General features: G+C 39.2%; 1 protein-coding gene across 1 annotated transcript; it reads left to right on the top strand.

Moving 5' to 3' along the window:
• Nucleotides 1-1,248: 1,248 nt before the first annotated feature.
• Nucleotides 1,249-13,071, top strand: LRIT3 (leucine rich repeat, Ig-like and transmembrane domains 3; the record flags this gene model as incomplete). The annotated part of the gene is made up of 4 exons (XM_084285763.1): nt 1,249-1,364; nt 2,576-3,054; nt 10,645-10,950; nt 11,978-13,071. 4 exons carry the CDS (start codon nt 1,249-1,251, stop codon nt 13,069-13,071), a joined length of 1,995 nt encoding a protein of 664 aa, XP_084141889.1.
• Between the last annotated feature and the right edge of the window lie 6,692 nt (nt 13,072-19,763).

The raw sequence follows: 19,763 nt of genomic DNA, 5'->3' as shown, positions 1-19,763 counted from the left end.
TGTATTTTTGAAATTTTGTCTCAGAGAATCAAATGAATTTGTGGGAATTGAAAATGGAAAATGAATTTGTAGTGCTTGTGACTGCATAGCAAATCCTGAAAATGAGACAAAATGCACTCTTAAGCTTGACACTCAGATGGCACATAAAACTGAATAAATCTGTACGGTGATTTCTAAAATTTCTAAGTCAATCTCATGATTGTATAAGTCTGTTGTATATTTTTCAAAAAAATAACTTGCACAGTGAGAGCAATGAATTTATTCAGGATGACTGTGTATGGAGTGATTTATGGATGGGTATTACATGCATTCTTGATGATTCTCAGGTTTTGAGAATAAATATCTTCTCAATGGCCAATCCGAAGTCTGTGGTCCTTCAGACAAGTCTCAGCCACTCTGACTTTATGCAGCTAGAATTAGTTTCCCAGGTTCTTGTTCTTCTAAGAGCTCTAGTGTCTGTCTGATGAAGTGCCACGTTAAGTGATACAGTCATTCTGGAAAGCTAAATATTCAATTAATTAATTTGCATCAAATATAGAAAAACAAAATCCAATGACATTATTTTTTTGAGGCCTCCAAAAATGGTGGGAAAATGAAACTTTTTAGAAAGTGTATTTTAAACCTGACCACATGAGATTTAACTTCACAGGACTTTTGAGTACAATTTGCACTAACAGGTGATTCATTTTTATCACTTTATTTTGATATTATTATATATGCATACACTTAAGTGTGGCTTTGAAATGTGTAACCATTATTTAAAATATATGTGTGTTGTTGTGAAAATCCATCTCTACAAGATCTTTAGGAAGTTCTACAATCTAAGCTTCCTTTTAATTTGTACTTTTTAGTATTAAAATAAATGCCATGCGATATCCTCTTGCTGTACTAGCTTTCTTCCTGGAACCTTGTGGCACCTGTATGGACAGTAACTCCTCCAAAAGGAGCAAAGGAGTATTTTACGTACTAACCCTGCAACCACAACTGCATATTAAAATAGCCTTGAAACATGTCACGTATAATCTGAAACGGAGTGCCTTCTTCTGACATGGTAACGAACAAGCAGGTTCAACTGATCCCTTTCAGGATACGTTTGAAGGTTAAGCAACTTCAGATCTCAGCTAATCTGATGTAATCTGCTGTTACTAAATGGATGTCTACATTCACATTTCTAGCACACTGCACATGAGTGCATAGGAATAAAGTTTTCAAAATTTTTTTGTGTGTCAGTTCTGCTGGGAAGAAGCCATGTATCTGTTTTTTTACTTACACCTCATAATGAGCTTTCTTGAAGAAGCGTGTGGCTTTTGTCCTTCACAATGCACTTGCATTTACCATGGCAGAAGTGATGGCACTGGAACAAGGTATGCATTTTATTATTTGTTATACAAGGCAAAAGGACTGAGGACACTGGAAATAACATTCTCTTGTACACTGCAAATTACAGTTTAGCATAGTTACTTAGAAATAATGGCATAATTTACTTTAGTGTTACATGGCTCCTGAATAGATCCTGAATAGGAGCAGATGGTCATTATGCTTTGTTTTAATGGCTTTGTTTTTAACAGCTAGCTACTCTAAATCTTCAGCTTTTGCACAAGGCAATTTTTTTTTTCTGCTCCTTGATTTTCCTACTCCTTTAATGTCCTTTCTATTTCTGCAAAACTGTTTGTCTACTGTAAAGTGATTCTGGTTTAAATAACTGCAGTAGATTCTTCTTTTCTTAATCTGCAGGAAAATCATATAACTGGGTAATGAAGAATTAGGTTAATTTGATGATGTTGTCATGTCAATTTTGTGAGATACTGTTCCACCTATTTATTGTCACAACATATCTAGTATAAAGCTGCAGGAGAAGAAAGTAAAATAGAAGAAGAATATAAAGGAAAAGGTGGAGAAAATTAAAGATAGATTTTCGTCCCGTCAAGAAACCTTTAAACTAATTGTGTGCACACAACATACCCAAGAGGAAGGGAAACATCCTGACTCTTGAAGATTCTGAGAAATCTCATTTCACTGAAATCATGGGAACAGAACAGCCTTAGAAACTCTGAAAAGCAGGTTGTTTCTATTAAGACATCAGAAATACAGCTAGAAATCTCTCATTTAGAGAAATATGCTAACATTCTCAGTTTTTGGTCTATTCTGAAAGGTAAAGGAAGGTACGCAAATACTTTGAGTGTTCACCATGTGGAAAAACTAGTATTGAATAATCTTAATTTTAGTAAAATATGCCAAGTAGCTCCCACTTGAGGTACATACATGTATTATTCCTTACATAATTTCTTCTACTTTTCAGTTGCCAGGGAAATGATAGAAGATGGTGCTTATTCGGTTTAGAATAAGACAAATCTTGATTTCATATAGAAGTATCATTGCTATTTATATTCATTTTTCTCTTTAGAAAATCCACATTTGTCCTCTTAAATTTTAAATGCAGACTGTTCTTGATTAGTCACTTCTTAGTCTGCCGGTAGTGTTGCAGAAATTAATAGCACTTGCATTTAAATCAGAAATAAGTTTTGTGGTAAAGAAATGCAGAACCCTCTTTCTTATTTTTGTTGTACAATGCTAGGTCTGTGCTCTGCAATGACCCTGACATGTTTGAGATCCCCGTGAATGTTCCTGTGGACACTGTAAAACTTCGAATAGAAAAAACTGTCATACGAAGGATCCCGACCGAAGCCTTTTACTACCTAGTAGATCTCAAGTACCTGTGGGTAACTTACAACTGCGTGGCCAACATCGATATCAGCAGCTTCTACAACTTGAAGCAGCTGCATGAGCTACGGCTGGACGGTAATCTGCTCTCGACTTTCCCCTGGGAATCTCTGGCAGAGATGCCCAACCTGCGGACTCTTGACTTGCACAACAACAAATTGACCAGCATCCCGGCCGATGCTGGCAGGTACCTGAGGAACCTCACCTACCTGGACATATCCAGCAACAGGCTGACCACCTTGCCGTCAGACCTGATGGACGTTTGGCCCCCCTTCTCAGAAGCTGTCCCCCGCAAGAGCACGGATGTTCTGCAGACCCAGAGGGTCATTTTGGGTATGGTAAAGAGCCCGTCTCGTTCCTTCTTAACATGCTCCTAAATGTTATGCAGCAAGGGGACCCACCTGGGATTCAGGAGGGTTTTAATCCAGGTCATCCTTCTGGTTTGCTCTGCAATAAGTTTATTTTCTGCTGGTGACAGAAAATTTTAAAACAAATTTTAAAACACTTGCAGCTGTTTTTTCCAGTGGCTCACAGCCAAATGAGTAGCTAGAGTCAATGTATATATGAAATTCAGTCCTGAAATACAGTGCTGCAGAGAGTGGTGGTTTGAGAGAGGGCAGCTCTGCGCTTCCCATGACTCGTGTTGGCTTTGAATTGCTTGCTCTAAAGCTGGCTGATTATCCTCAAGTTTTGCCAGTTTATGTTGTGAATACAAGAGGAAAAACAGGACTCTAATGCATTCAACTTCACAGTACTTTCTGTAGTATTTAAGGTGAGGGTTTAAGAATAGCTTGGCCAGACTGTCATGGTTCATAATTTTATTCCATCTCTAGTTTCTAGTAGATCACCCCATCAGTTCTTTTTTTTTGTGGCATTGTGCTCTATCTTACACTTTCTGCTCATTTCCTAGCCTTTCAGGTAACCCTTTTCTCTTCAGTTTTAGAGCATGGCTGGATGAGGTCCATCAATAGCTTTCTTTTTCTGTCGTGTAAGTGCATGTTTTGGCATTTTTGTAGTGTAGTGTAGCAGGCAGAAGGGAAAACCAGTGCCAGGTAATAGCTGGCTCCCCACAAACTAACTGCAGGAGTGCTGTACCCATGGGTAGAGATCTGCCCTGCCCTGTGCTGCCCAGTAGTCCCACCTTCTTGATATGATGCCACTACTCAGCATTCATCTGTCCAGTTGCTTTGTTTCACAGCAGAAACTGTAACTCAAAGCTCTTTTTCAGAAAGGATTGTATGTAATTAACTCAATAGAAGTACGTGGGCTGAACAGGTTCCCCACATACATGGAACTGTAGATCTGCAGCATTGAAAGGATCTTGGTTTATGCAGTTTTTTTTTTTTTTTTTTTTTTTTAAAAAAAAAGGCTGTAAGTCCAGCTCGGTGTCCCTGTCCCCACACTGAAGGCTAAAGGAGGCAATAGCTTCGAAGCTGACTGTGCTGGATCTAATCCTCCTGATGATCTATATCCTCATGTGGGAGTCCCAGAGGTTATTCAGCTGCCTTTTCTTACGTAGCTCTCGCTGCTGCCGCTGCTACTACTAAATAAATAAATAAATATATAAAACAAACAAACAAAACACAATAAACCACACACTCTCCTCCCCTTGCCTGCCTGTCCTCCCCCTCTGCCCACACATCTGCAGGCTCTGTTTGTGCGCACACTTTGCCAGCTCCCTTTAGTCCTGGCAACCCCTCTGGTACAAGCACTGCCTTTTCCAGAGACTTAGGGTGCAACCTTTGGATGATTTTCCTTTATGAACTGCAACTGGGCACAGCTCCGCAGAGAGGAATGCGTGCCGGGCACAAACTGAGCCTTGCTTCTCCTTTTTTAATATTACACTCAGAGGGAGGCTCTGCGCAGTCATTATAGATTTGGATCTGAGACTATGGTTTGGTGGTACTTCCATTGTCCGTGCGCTGAGTCAGCCTACCTCAGGCAAGCTGTGGATAACTTGGTGGTGGTGTATAGCCTTCATATGCCTGCTTCTCAGTGCAGACATACAGAGCTTGCTGTGTAAGAAACGCTGTAGTGAATTAAAAAATACGTTCCCCTCCTCTGGAGATTAGAAAGTGTGTAATGCTTTCAATGTTGCTGGTTATTTTGACAAGTTTAGTCTCGACTAGGTGTAAGTTTTATTATCTATATTAATAGATAATAGTTTGCAAAGATGCAATTATGCCGCTCACACCCATAGCAAGAGTTTCTTCCTTAGGTTGTTGTCAATGGACGGTTATAGAGGAGTCAGTTTTTTGGAATGTAATGTTGGGGAAAAAAAACAACGAGAAGGTTGCCCTAGGAATTGAGGTGTCTCTGTAATGCTCCAGCCCTAGGAGATGTTGGCTGAGAACAACTGGAGCAAGGTGTGACGTGGCTTCCTCTCCGACACCCCTCATGCCTCTGCAGGACTGCTGGAGGCTGAGGGAGGAGGGTCATACCCCACAGATGCTCCTTCCCCCCTCTGAAGTGGAGGCAAAGATCACAAGCACGCAATTAGGAAGGATTTCAAAAAGGCCTCTGTCCTGCTGGGATGCAGATCCAGGTGAGCTGAGCTCTTGCTAACCTTTGGCCAAGCCAGTGCTGTTCTCCAAGCCTGCCGGCAGACCACTCCAGAGCCTTCTCTGGTAACCTCATCCAGTGCTTATCTAGCAGCACAGTGAGAAAGTTTCTCTTAATATCCAACCCCAATCTCCCTTACTGCAAACTAAGCTGATTACCTCTTGTCCTACATGAGATGGGCATGCAGAAAAACGAACTGCCTTCTCTTACGGTAACCTTTCAGGTATTTTCCGTTCCCATTTGCCTTTTCCTTTCTCAGCTAGTCTCACCGTTTCTATCAGCTGTTTCTTGTTGACAACTGTGAGATTTTTCATTTCTTACCATATTTACTGATTCCCTCTAGACTCTTTTTTAAATCTTTCTCTTAAAAACGCAATGCCCGCAATTGCACACAGCGCTCATTTTGGTGCTCAGGAGTGGTGCTCTGTGGGAGCGTTTGGTCTGGCCCGTGCACCTACCAGGAATGGTAACTGCAGCCAGAGCTCTGCTAGAAGCTGGAACCCAGAGCAAATAAATGCTGCTTTTGTCTAGTCAGGAAAACAACAGTCAGATTCTGCTTAGTGCAAGCAATTATGGCTTGAACTAGCTCCTCTCCTACTTCTGGCAAAACAAGATTGTCACTTGCATTTAATTAACAGCATCATCAACTGCAAAGCCCCCAAACTCATTTGTGCATACGTAGTTTGTAACACCAGGAGGCAATTTTATCTGTAATGTCTTGACTGAGCATCAAGAGTTGCATGTAAGAGAAAGTTTATGTTCCCCTGTGTGCACTTCGAGGCCTCTTGGAGAAGCCATGGGCTGTTTTTGCCAGGTGACTGGCAAATTAGCACCTCCTTGTGCCAGTTCCTAACCTCTGCACTTCAGGGTGGTTCGATTGCCCCTCAGTGTGGGCACTGTGCTGTAAGGAAAGGGCTTGGGGAGTGATTCCTGGCCCCGTGGCTGGGTGGTTCTCTCTGGCTCTCATCCTTAGGGCTGGCTCTGGTTTTAAAGCTGGTTGGCTCTTCCATGTTTTGTAGAAATTGCCCCTTGGTTTTCTGTGGGCCTGATGGGATGTTTTGGTGTCTCTGAAATGTAAGGGGGTGGTAGTACTGTCTTTTTCTCAGCTCAGACTGGCTGAAGTAAAGCATGAATGGCATTGCAAACCACAGAGCCGTGCCCTTGTACTATGACACAGCACCTGTGTTACAGGCCTGACGTGCGCCTGCCAGTCCAGCATAGTTTGAAGGCTCAAAGCCTGCTGGGCTTGCACTGGGAGAACGAGCAGGATGGAGGGAGCCGTTCTGGATGTGGTCTCACCCATGCTCCCTTCAGGCAGCAGTCCCCAGAGCATGCTCAGTTCCTGGTCTCATCTTGGAGATCGCCCTTTGAAAGAGTTCAAAACAAAGCTGTGGAAGGAGCTGACAATAAACAGTGGAAATGATCAAGGGAGCCGGGTGTGAGTTCATCTGGCCCTCTCTCGGTTAGCACTGGCTCTATAAGCTAATTCTTTGATCCAAATCACAGCTAAGTTTCAGCATTGGCTGCTGTACAGAGATTGATATTTCTGGCGTGAATGATAGTAGCAGCGTTTTCCATATGGAAAATTACATCTAGTGAGTCACTGGGAGGAGCGGAGGGGTCCAGGATTTGACAGAGCAGCAGTTAGATGAAATCTTGCCTCTGTTATGTGTAGAGGTGCCAAAAATTGGGAACTCAGCAGGTCCATCAGGATCCCACTGGTTATGCTGGGCTATGGGGTAGATGCCACTCTTCCCAAAATGAAGCAATTCCCTAGCAATTACAGTGTGTTGGATGCACTGGGACACAGTGAGAGGAGTGGGATTTACTGGTTGGAACCATGGATCAAAAATTGTGTAGCTTCAGCTAGAGGATAGCCTTGGGTAGGTTGGCCCAAGCTGTGGAGAATGTTTCCATTGGCCAAAAACGTGGATATTTCATGTACTCCCATTTTGCAGCAACCGAAACACAGTCTATTGTACGAGCTATGGTCTGAGACTGGTTACTGATTTACAAAGGAAATTTTGCTCATAGCTGTTTCAAATGCTAAAGTCCATATTGACACAGCGTGGGGAAATCCTGCTTACTGAGAAGACCACAAAAATACGCGTGCAGCCACATGTATATACACATACTTGCCCCTGTACAAGCAAGCATACATATAAATCTGGGAGCAAATTTAAAGTATGCTAAACCTAGATTAAAGGAAGGTTGTATTTTTTTTTTTTTTTAGTAGATTGATTTATGATCCTTATTTGATGTTAACATACATTGCGTTGGTATATTGCAATGCAGAAATATTTATCAACGCTTGCTTTGCCTTGGTTAATATTTCTTACTCAGGTCAGTAAGCTGCCTTAATATTTCTGCAAAAGAAGCCAGAATTTATAAATACTTGGTGTTCTAACAGATACACATGCTGCTGGGGACTTATTTTTATAGTCTCTTCTTAGAATTCCCTCAGGGAAATAATTTCCTATTTCATTTCTTTATTAGAGCACCCAATTTTTTTCCCATTTTCTTCAACTTTTGCCTTTCTGTAACCTTTTCTTTATTCTTTCATGTGTTCTTTCTCACTTCTACCACCTTGTAAACACAAGCTGTGAAGTTGCAGAAGTTTACGTTCCCATTTGTTTTCCCTTCAATAGCTAGCTGAAGTGTAAGCAAAATCAGTGTTTTATCCTTGCTTCCAAGTCAGTCGTGCTTTTATCTTTTTATTTTGGGAATTTACACAATTCGATGACTTACAATGGCTGTGTATGTTTTACAGCAGATAACGTGTATACTGCCAGGTATTGGCAAGACACAAATAAATAGAAGGAATGAGCCATGGAGGCAAGGAAGGAACTCCAGTGGCTGTTGCGTATTATATATTTATATATGTCCTGCTTCTTCAGCCAGTTCCAGCAGGCAACATGATGGATGGGGAGATGAGACGACTAGCTTGAAATAGCTCTTTCTTTGCACCGAAACACAAAAGTAGTATCTCCTCTGGGATGACAGCTTTCTTTGTCCACTGAAACCAGGCTTTCAAATGATCTGAGATGATCAAACCTGTATCTTAGACTAAACGCCCACCTATTCTAATGGCTTTGCTTTGCCATGCCTTCTATTTTGCCTGTTTCTGTTACTCTGTTTAGATTGCAGAAGCTTTGATTCTCCTCTTAGACACTGGGAGAACACGAAAGCCATGTATTTATAGCTTTGAAAGATCTTTCAGCACTGCATTAGTATTAGAAGCAATAATAATAATAAAATCCTTTCCTGTAGCAAAGCATGCAGGAGACAGAAGGGTAGCAGAAGAAATATTTTTAGTATCATTCACTGGAAGGGAAAGCCTGCTGCCTTGCGTGTGAGATGTGATTCCCTACCAGTGCTGCAGATCAGTCCTGATTAATGCCGTGGACCTACATTTTCCTGCCCTGCCATCCACTTGTAGCCCAGCAGCCCCATGCTTCTGTCCTTTCCAGGCAGTACCAAGGATGTACAGGAGAGTTCCTGTGCTTTTCCCATGTATTTGTTACAGAGGACTCTCAGTTGAGTCCTTGTTTCTGGGGGATCTTGTCTCCCTTCTGATACCTTAAGGGGAGTTTCATTTTCAAATGCACTTGGTGATGAAAATTGGCCCCTAATAAGCAAGTGAGAATGAAAAAATGTTATCTCTAGCTTACAAACTAAAGCTCCCCTAACGTAAAAGATGAGCACAAATAGCTACGCGCATATGCTTGATTGAAAATAATTGATGTGCTTAGACACATGGAAGACATTCGGATGAGATCTCTTTTGCTTGTGAATGTTTGACATTCACAGGAAATCAGTTGTATATTTTGGAGATTATTCTCTTACTTTTTTTTTTTAAAGAAAAGTGGTTGCTGATACAGTTTTCTTGATTTCTCCTTCTCCGTTCCTGAAAGCAGTAGGTGGTGAATAGATGGATGTAAAATCTCCTGTGTCTGGAAGGGGTGAAATTGGATTGTGACGTCAAAGTCACGGAATCCCTTCAGGTCAGGTCTTGTTTTAAAGAGCGGGGATTAATCGGGGTTTACCACTGCTTTAACCAATCACTGCCGTGATGCTTAAAATAAACTAATCTCGGTCAGGTGATAGAAGGAACTGCTAGTTAATTATTCATGTCCTCTTTCATCAGTAGGTTTCTTCCACAATGAAAAGCAGAGTTTTCCCATTAGCTGAATTGATAATTCCTAGAAATACCCTGAACAATATTGGCAAGTGTTTCAGTTTTCTCTTTGTTTTGAATTATTTACTGTGAGTTGTCTCTTGCACCAATCAGTAAATTCAGTAGCAAAAGGCTCTTGCATACCATCCCTCATTTCAGTCTGTAAGTTCTGCTTATTGTTAATGCTAGAATAAAATGAAGAAGTTATGCCCAAAAGCAGAAATCAAATGAGAAAATAATTGAACTCCTGAGTGAGACACTGGGTGGAGTTCTACCTGGTAAATTGGGTGTTGCTCTCTTGAGGTCAACGTAGCCAAGTAGTGGACACCAGCTGAGGCTTTGGACATATTTCTCAGAAATAGCTACCCTGTTTTGCCATGATAACTTCATCAAGAGGGGAAGCCTCCTGTTCATAGATGTTGGAACTAAGAGGCAAATGTTATAGCCTATAACAGAAGAAAGGGATTGTTCTTGTATGCCATCACAAAAATGTTATAGCTGCCAACTTTTTCCAGGGTCCTTCCTATTTTCCTCTGTTCTCCTATTTTTTTTGGATGTATGTCAGAGACTGTCCTAAACTAAAACCAGTTTTCTAAGAATATCAGTATGCTTCAGAGTCAGATAAGAATGTTATTGGCCTAAAGCTTTTTCTCCTTAGCCCATATCCTTTTTTTTCAAAGGGCAAATATATCCGTGTAAGCCCTAAACCCTTAAATCATCATGTTCTCTGCAAGCATGGAAGAAAGGGCCTGAGAAGATCAAACTGTAAGAGCCCAAAGAGGCATTAAGAGCAGAGGGGAATGACAAGGTGCAACAGCCTGAGAATCTCCCTCTTCAGAAGCTGCAAGCAGGTGAAAATGTATCATCAGTCTTAAGACGTCTTTTCAAAGTGCTTTTTTTCCTAGAAAAATAGGAAAGTTAAGCAAAGGCAGTGCCATTTTATTACTACACTCCTGTAAATTTATGTGAATAAAAGGTTTAGCTTAATAAACATCTGTTATCTTTTTCACATCTGCAAAAAGTGCCCCACTAGCTTACGAAAAAAAAAGGAAAAATTGAAAAAGATTGACTCAGAACAGGCCCATGTCTCTCCTTGATTATACTTGGTGATAGTCATGTGTAATCACAACATTCAGATATTGCCTAAAATCTATTTTTTTTTCCCACTCCCTTTCTTCCTTCAGGTTTGCAGGACAACCCATGGTTTTGTGACTGTCGCATTTCAAAGCTAATTGAATTTTCCAAAATCGTGGACACCTCAATTGTCCTTCTTGATCCACTGGTTTCATGTAGCGGACCTGAGAACCTGGCAGGGATCTTGTTCCAGAGAGCAGAGTTAGAGCAGTGTCTTAAGCCATCCGTGATGACATCGGCAACAAAAATCACCTCCCCGCTGGGAAGCAATGTTCTGCTACGCTGCGATGCAACCGGGTACCCAACGCCGCAGCTTACGTGGACTAGGTCAGACAATATACCAGTGAACTATACAGGTATAATAGCTCTTTTATAGGAATAGCCATTTTATAGGAAATGGGAGAGCCTGAAGTTATTAGGTTGCTTGTACTCTGAGATTGTTATCTTAAGTGACAGCGGACCAGGTATCGCACCATACTGGCAATTCTTTGTCTGGGTCCAACAGACTGTTCTGATTCTGGTTGTGGTCTGTAATAACAGCAGTTTGTGTTGGGAAGAAATGGATGAAGGCGGGGAGAATAAGGGAAAATAGAGGTTGGGATAGCTGGGTACCAATTCAGAAGCTGAAAAGCAGAGAGGAACATTCGTTACTGAAATCTTCTTTTTGGTTCAAAATGTTCATGATGATAAAAAAATAAAATAAAAAAAAAATAGTGAGGCTGTAACTGAGCTACTTAAAACACAGAACTGTAAATGTGGGATTTCCCATAAACAAGTTTTCTACGTTATCTGCAAATATTTATTGCTTATTCACAGTGCCTACCTGGAATGCTAATGAGGCTGTGATTGTCTAATACCATTCGTGCTGTGATGTACTGTGGTGGATTTATGCAGTAACAAACAGAAAAGTTTCTTGTTACGGCAGAGTAGTTAGCAGTTATCTTAACTCTTCGTTCTGAAGAGGGTAGTAGTCCAAAGTATTGAATTATCTTATGACAGAGGTAACTTCCCAAAATTCTTTAAATAGTTAGTGTGCTCAGTGTTGCTTGTATTTACTCAGTGAGACTTGTATTTCATAGTTAATTGGCTTCAAGTCATTTTGATTCCTCCTTATTTGTTTTTCTTTTATTTAATAAAACTGCTTACTCTCTTGTAATTCCTCCTGACATTCTATTCCATTCTGACCTAAACTGAGCACTTTTCTGCAAGAATATAATATGGCAGGGAGTTCCATAGTTAGTGTAAATTTGTTGATTTTTTTAAAATGTTTAATACATATGATTCCTTCTGGTAGAAATAATTAATAGAAAAAAAAATAGTCGAATAATGTTTACTTTTTTCTTTATCTCCCTTTTTATAATGTTCTACTCTGTTTTTCTACAGTAATTCAAGAAACACCTGGAGAGGGTGTCAGATGGTCCATAATAAGCTTGACAGGGATTTCATACAGAGATGCAGGGGAATACAGATGTAAAGCGAAGAACTTGGCAGGAATGTCAGAAGCTGCCGTCACTGTCACAGTGGTTGGTGTAGTTACCACAACTGTGTCGCCACAGAAGTACGGAAGGAAGCAGGAGGCAGAGAGACAGAATGCCACAGTGGGGGAATCCAAGAAGGGACCTGAGAGAACCACCACACCTCTTCTCACCACGTCAACCACCACAGCACCGATTACCACTGAAAGATCAACGAGCGCCAGGGTTACTGACAAGAAGCAATCCAGGCCCGTGGTTGATGGAAAGAAAATTTCGAAGGCAGTGACAAGTGGAAGCAAAAAGCAGAGTGGGGAGATGAGCAAGAAAGGCGAGGAAACAAAGCAGATCGAGGAGGCAAGTGAAAAAGGTGAAGAGAAGGCAGCAGCTATGGCTGAGCAAAATGTTACTGTAAAGAACCTAAAAGTGATCAGTGAAACAGATGAAAGAGTGACCCTAACTTGGAAAACTGTCAATGCCTCAAGCAATGCTGCAGTGACTGTGTTATATTCAAAGTATGGTGATAAAGACATGTTGCCTCTGAGCACGGATCCTAGTAAAAACAAAGTCACAATTGAAGGTTTGCAACCTAGTACTCAGTATATGGCATGCGTCTCACCCAAAGGAGTGCCACCTACAAAAGAGCAGTGCATTATTTTCACTACTGATAGGTTAAATGATGAAAGCACATCTCAGTTTCCTATTTTGATATTGGCCAGCAGTGCAGCATGCGTGGCTGTTTTACCTTTGATAATTTTCTTACTCTACAAAGTTTTAAAACTCCGTGTGAAACCCAAAACTGCTAAGGAAGCTGACCTTGCAAAAGAGACCTATGTAAAGTTTGAAACTCTCTCTCTCAAGCCTCGAGCAGTGAATGCAGGAGGAGAGCTCTGGGCACGAAGGTACACTGATGAATCAGAAAGACTTCTCCTCTGTTCTAGGTCAAGCATGGATTCTCAAATGACTTTCAAAAGTGAAGGCTCTAGATCTGAGTACCTCTGTTGAACACGGGTGAGGATGGAGGGGGTAAAATTAGTCCAAAGTGATGATACTGCATCTGGAAGCAGGTTGGTGCCAGGTGGTGGTCAGAACATGCCATCTGATATCATGGACTCTACTGGATGGGTAGAGGGGTGGGCAAGAGGGGGAACAGAAGGAAAATGTTGCCTAATGATTTTTATTTTTTGTTTGTGACTTTGGATGCGGAGGAATGACATTTTTTGAAAGATGAGTACAGCATGAAATGTTTACTTAGTTAAAGATATTCTATTTCATTGTTTCATTAAAATATTGTTCTGTTTTCTCTCATTTCACTGTATGATGTGCTCATTTGAATCAAATATTAATCACAACTTTCATAAAAACTATGCATTTTGAAATAATAGGAAAACAGCTCAAAGAACTTTGAGGTTGAAGCTTTGTTTAAAAACGCCATGCAGTTCTGTGCAGTATATTGAATCGGAAGTGATTTGGGGCTAATCAAGACTGAAAGTAGGTAGCCGCAGTTCATGAACTTTTGGGAGTTTTGATACATACATCATATCGTCATTTTGGAGATGCTGTGGTGAAGGAGCTTCTTTTAGTATTCTGAAGCTCAAGTAAGCTATCATTATGAGTGACTCTAGGAGAGATACTAGATATTAATTGTGTGAATTTACGGTAAATGATCTTGTTGCAAAATCTCAGCCTTAGAATTTACTTGTATGCAGATGGCTATATACAGCAATTTCAGAAATTTCTGTTGAGAAAATGTTGTGACATTGTGTAATACAAGACAGACTGTTACATGGCTGTATGTTATGTAGATATTGCACAGTATTACATACTACACTGTAGTATTACAGTGTCCCTTGAGATAGAGTAGGATGATGTCGTCAGGTCATGTTGAACATGTAGCGAAGTTTAACAAGCATAATAAAAGTTAATTATGAGCATGCTTCCCAATCTTTAGAAAATCCAGTGTTAATATTGATGATGATAATGAATACAGAATTGCCTGTTACTGATAATAACGGACTGTCTATTCTGAGGCTGCTTTTTCAATGCCTGAAGTAAATAACAGGATTTTGTTATTTTAGGTTTGGGTATTATAGCTAGAAGTATGTGTGAGCCAGGAACCACGGTATTTCCTAAAAATGAAAATTGTACTCTTTTCTTGGATTTTTTATACCTAGAAGAACTGTTTATTTTGCTTGGAAATTGGGCATTCCCTTTTTCCAGAGGGAGAAATATTGTTTTAAAGCTGAAAACCAAAGCTTAGTTAGTTAACTTCAAAATATCATTTGTTGGTATCATTGAATATCATATGTTGGTATCATTGATTTAGGATTAATTTTTGCCTGTTGGAATATTGGAGAGCATGACTTGTAAGGCATAGTTTCATGAGGGCAAAAAAAAAAATCCATAAACCCATGGCAGAAAATAAACACACTCAAAAATCTCTATAACATCTACATGTTTGTGCTCAGTAGTCAAGGGTAATAGAATGAGTATCTGAGACCATGGGATATGCAAAGGAAGAAGGTATGGTATTTGAAAGTGCAAAATTAGTTTGAGTGCCCTTTTAGGATTAACCTAGATGTTTCATTCTGTGTTATTAGTATGTGTGTTTAAAAAGTGATCTATCATTTTTTTTTTTTTTTTTTTCCTTCTGCATAATTTTGATTGCAACAAAAACCTTTTTAGTTTTCTGAGTGAAGTATTTTGACATCGGCACTTTTCTTGAAATTAGGGATTTTTTTTTAAGGGAAAATAAATTCTTCTTGTGTCAAAAACGTAGTTTAGTTTATCACAAACAGTTTTTCAGACAAATTTTAAACAGGAGATCTGAAGTGTTAACCTGAAGTGTTACACTATTTGCCTTCTATTCTCCATATAAATAGTATAGTTGGTAGTTGTTGCTGAAGGTGTTCCCCATTAAAAACACTGTGTCATAAATAGGAGCAATTATATTTAATTTTTAAATTTCTAGAGAATATTTGATTTCAGGTTTCAAAACTTTGCAAGAAACTTGAATCTAATTCTGGAGTTCAAAAATGCCATCACCTGTTTTTTAGATGGTGTGTATCAATATATCAGACTGAGGCAGTGCAAAGCTTATTTGAGAGAGCTCATTTGGTTTGAGAGCTCAGATGGTTTGACTAATCCTTGTGGAATTAATATGTGCTGAAGTTAAGAGTGGATCTCTGTGGCCACATGTGCTATCAGTATATCAAAGATGGAATATATCATAGAAGGCACGTTCTTTCAATAGAACACCATATACATTATTTTTTCCACAGTCCTTGAGACAACGGAGTTAAATAACCTGGATGTGCTTCTATACCTCATGTCAAAACAGCACTTCAGCTGGGGAATTTTGATAAAAATTGAGTACTTAATAAAGATACACACCCGGCATTACCCAGAATTGGTGTAATTGAAGAGCTGAAGAAATACTTCTGGTAACATGCAAATGTTTATATTATAAGTTCTTAAGATTCATAGAACCATTATGAGACAGATTTTTTGTTACCCATGATCAATTTGTGTAATGTCTTTTGAAATGCAATACTGACTGATGCATCATGATGAATAGTTGAGGATCATAATCTATGCTTGGCTGGTAGGAATAACTGGAGAGGCATTGACCAATGGTTATCTATCGCCTTTCATGTATTTTTGCACTTTATTAGCTCAGTTCATTCTGTGTTTCACTAAAAAGGCTAGATCTTTTTTTTTTTTTATACGTTACCTGCAATGGGTGTGTCAAAATTGGATGGTTAATCAAATAACTGAGCTGAATTCTGAATAGACCCCATTTTTACTGAAAACTTCAGCGGGTCTCAGCACTTAGAGTTGACCACAATCCTGTCTTCAAGGTGCACTTACTAAGCCAAACTTTAGGCGCATCTCGTTTAGTCCTTGCTGTTGCTTGCAATCGATTCTGCATTTGTATTCCTTGCACTATTGTAAGATTCTCATGCTTTTTTTCTTAATCTCCCACCCAAGAAAACTCTTTCATGTATACTGTGAAAATGTAATAGCAAAACAATTCAGACTTGGGCTGTTTATAATAGATTAAACAGAGGACACTTTAAACTCATTACCTTTTCAAAGAAGTAATTAAAAAGGTAGTTGTTTTGATGTGAAAATAAAGCATTGCTTTTATATATGACCGTGTACTTGTCTGACCCTTCCTTCTTCATTTGTATCTTTAGACTGTATACTATGAGGGTAACTGTTAAGTATAAGAGGAAGTCGGAGAAGAAATGAGAGAAAATACAAAAAGAAGACTGAGAAACTTGGAGGTGTAATACACTAAGGAATGCTGGTACCATGTATTACAAACTCTTGCTTGCAGTTCTGCTACATACACGGCAAGGGTGTGTGGATATCTGCAGACAGGTAATGATAAAAATACGATGAGGATTCTGCCTGCATATTATGAGTGGAGCTCCATATACACACACAGTTCTGACAAGGTGGGGACAGCTATAAAATTGTAGCATGCAACAAGGGCACTGCGAAATTTAAAGAATTTACTTGAAGCTGGTATTAAAGCCTGTGTCCCAGTGAAAGTTGTGAGAGCTTTTTGATATTGCCTATCAACTGAAAAGGGGAGAGTAATTTATGCTTTTTTTTTTTTTTTCTTTTCCCCTCAACAAAGAGGGGTATGCATCAGTAGCAATTCTGGCTGGGGTACGAATCCTAGATGTGATGTACCACAATAGTCTGTTGTGATCTATGATTTTCTTTTAAAATTCAACCCATTTGTTAGACTTGTGGCTAGAAGGTAGGCCAATTTGAATTTCCTCCATGGGCACAGATGAAATGTCAAAACAAAACCTTTTTAGTTACCTAATTGGTTGTAGACTGCTGACGTGGATACCTTCTCTCACAGAATGCATTCCGCTGTTTTAGGTGTTCAAGGCAGCTGCAGAAGCTCCAGGCTAGTGCTGTCACTTTCTTTTGCTGAAAAGTAAAGTAATCAATGTTTTCAATTTTCTCTTTAAATCAGTGAAAAAAAAAACACATTTGAATTTCAGAAGATCAGAATTTGTGTCAGAATGGAGGCATTTTAATGTCTCATTTTTATGGACTATTTTTTACATATCTCAAAGTCTCCCTTGCTAACCAGTGGCAAATCCAAGCTGAAATATCAGTCTGAAACAGTGAATGGCAAGGAGAGAAGCCTCTCTAGAATGCTGTGTACTTTTCTTATCAACATTCAGTATGGGATTTTATTCAATCGGTAGTGCAGAAAGCAACTGTGAACAAAAAGATATTGTCTTTCCCAAGACCGCATTAAAAAAAAAAAAAAAGATATATTTAATGAAATAACATCCCAATCTTGTGTTTAGAAAAGAATGTGAAATTGCTCCAACTATTGCAGGAAGTTTAGTAGCACTTGTCAGGTATGTATATTTAATATATTTGGTCTAACTTAAAGTCTGGTATTTTTGAAATACACTTGACTGGCTTAAGAGTGTTATGGAAGGAGCTGACTGTACAAACAACTGTAACCTCTCATAACAGTGGAATACCAGTTTACCCACAATGTGGTAATTAACATGTTTTGTAGAAGACACTCTGACAAGAAAATATTTTATTCTGGAAGTGATGAGTAATAAAAGATTTGGCACATCTTTTTAAGGAGGGGTGAAAGGAATTTGCTAGTGGCATAGCGTTTTTGTTTTTCTTTTAATGGAAAGGTGACTGAGAGGACTTGGTAAAATATTTCATGTCCAGAGAAGACTAGAATGGAATGTTTTTGTCTCTCTTAATACAGGAGAGGAAGGACTTTATGCATGTGTGGATTGAGAGCAGGAACAGAGTATTCTAGTGTTACCTGGTTCAGAGCTGAAGTAGTTTCTTCTGAGGCCTCTGGTACTGGCTGTTGGTACCTGGGATGTGCTACTGGACTAGATGGAAAGTAAGAACAATCCAAAATGACAGTTACTAGTAGATTCAGTGCAACTATGCTGTAAATTCAATGGCTTGCTTATTCAGTAATCCAAACAAGTGTTTCATTGGTATGTTTTTAGTTTTTCCATTCCATTTAAACAGGCAGTTGTAGAAATCCTGTGGAGTCTTCACACAGCTGTTTCTCTAATAATTCAAAAGGTAAATTCGTAAACAATCTCAAAATCATGTTTTTGCTTAACTCTCTCATGTTTATTCTCCCAGTTTAATATTGTTTTGGTAAACAGGAACAAAACAATATGTGCAGTCTGCTTTGTAATATTTTCCAGTCTCTGAAACAATTATACCTTTGTTGAAGAAAAGGGAAATTAAGTCCAATACTGCTAAGTGCATTTTTCTGTAAGAACCTGATTTAATTATTGACGCTCAAGTCTAATGCCTTGGGCTGATCGGATCAACTTCTGAGTCATGTGTCCTGAATTTTATGCTGCTAAAATGTGGCCAAGCATTTGAGCCTCCAAAAATAACCCATACCAATTATATTTTTTTGTTTCATAGCCCAGTCTCTTGTGGTTAAGATCATGTGGAAGTTTAAATCATGGAGGGAGAAAGAGGTCAATATGAGAGTACGGTAAACAACCAGCTAAAGGCATGGCGAATTAAATTCAGAATAATATCACTCTTTCCTGAAATTATCTCAAATTTTATCTTTATTCGACCTTTTATAGAGTATTCCATGTTAGACTAATCCTGCAGTGTACTGCTAGCTTCAGATTACACATGAATGACATTGTGGGTGTTTTTGCAGAGCATGCTCTTAGGTCTTGAGAAACCTGTTCTGTTTTCTCACTGATTGATTTAGAAAAGGAAAATACTTTGGCATTTCTTGTTCTTTCACATGAAAGTGATGTGGTGGAGCGATTTCCTTCCTTCTGAAGCAGGAGGGTGAACACCGGAATTGTAACACTCCTGCTTGTTCTGGAACTCAAACTTCATGGCTAAGAATCACTTGCACCTTGCGGTTGCAGTGCTTGCTGCCCTGTCTGCATTGCATCAATATGCACAAAACACTCAATTCCTAGAGGTCTCTGCCAATCATTCTGAATTATACTAAAAAGAAAAAAAAAGCTCATATTTTAGGCTGATCAAGCCAAATTATTTCTCAACATCAGGAAATAATTTCCCTAGAGGGGTACAGGCACATTTTTCTTCACAAAAGTGTTGCTTTTTTGTTCCTTAGCTTGCTTGAGCATTCTTTACGCTTTGACCGAGGAGCAGACATTCTCTTTGGATAGGGTAATCATCAGCAGAAACAATGCAAGCCACGTTTTTCACAAGCCAGAAAAATAACGTTCTTTGTTTTGGTCAGGCACAATGATTGAATAGACATTGTCCAAAATCTAAACGAACTATTTCTTTATAACAGGGAATTCATGAGGAGAGGTTTGGAAGGAGAGCTAATAAAATTCTTTGTCTCTTGATAGAAAAAAGTGACATTTTCCAGTGTATCCAACAATGACTTATTTCTATAGATTGCCTCAATGTGAAGTGTTTCAAAGAAAAGTTTGGCTTGTCACAAACTGAATAAAGTTTTCAGTATCGTATTAAGATTTGCGTAGAAGTGAAGTGTGTGAATCAAATGATATTGGAGAAGAAAAGTTGATTCTTAAAGCTCTCTGTCCTTCATAAAGAAATGAATAGGCATGAATTTTTTTTCAAGGGTTTGATCAGCATTGTGATGCCAAAAAAAACAAGGAAAACCACCAAAACCAGAGTAATGGTTAAATGATTAC

The sequence above is a fragment of the Netta rufina genome, assembly GCF_964035555.1.
Source record: "Netta rufina genome assembly, chromosome: 4".
NCBI lineage: Eukaryota > Metazoa > Chordata > Aves > Anseriformes > Anatidae > Netta > Netta rufina.
This window is presented reverse-complemented; position numbering and strand designations above follow the sequence as displayed.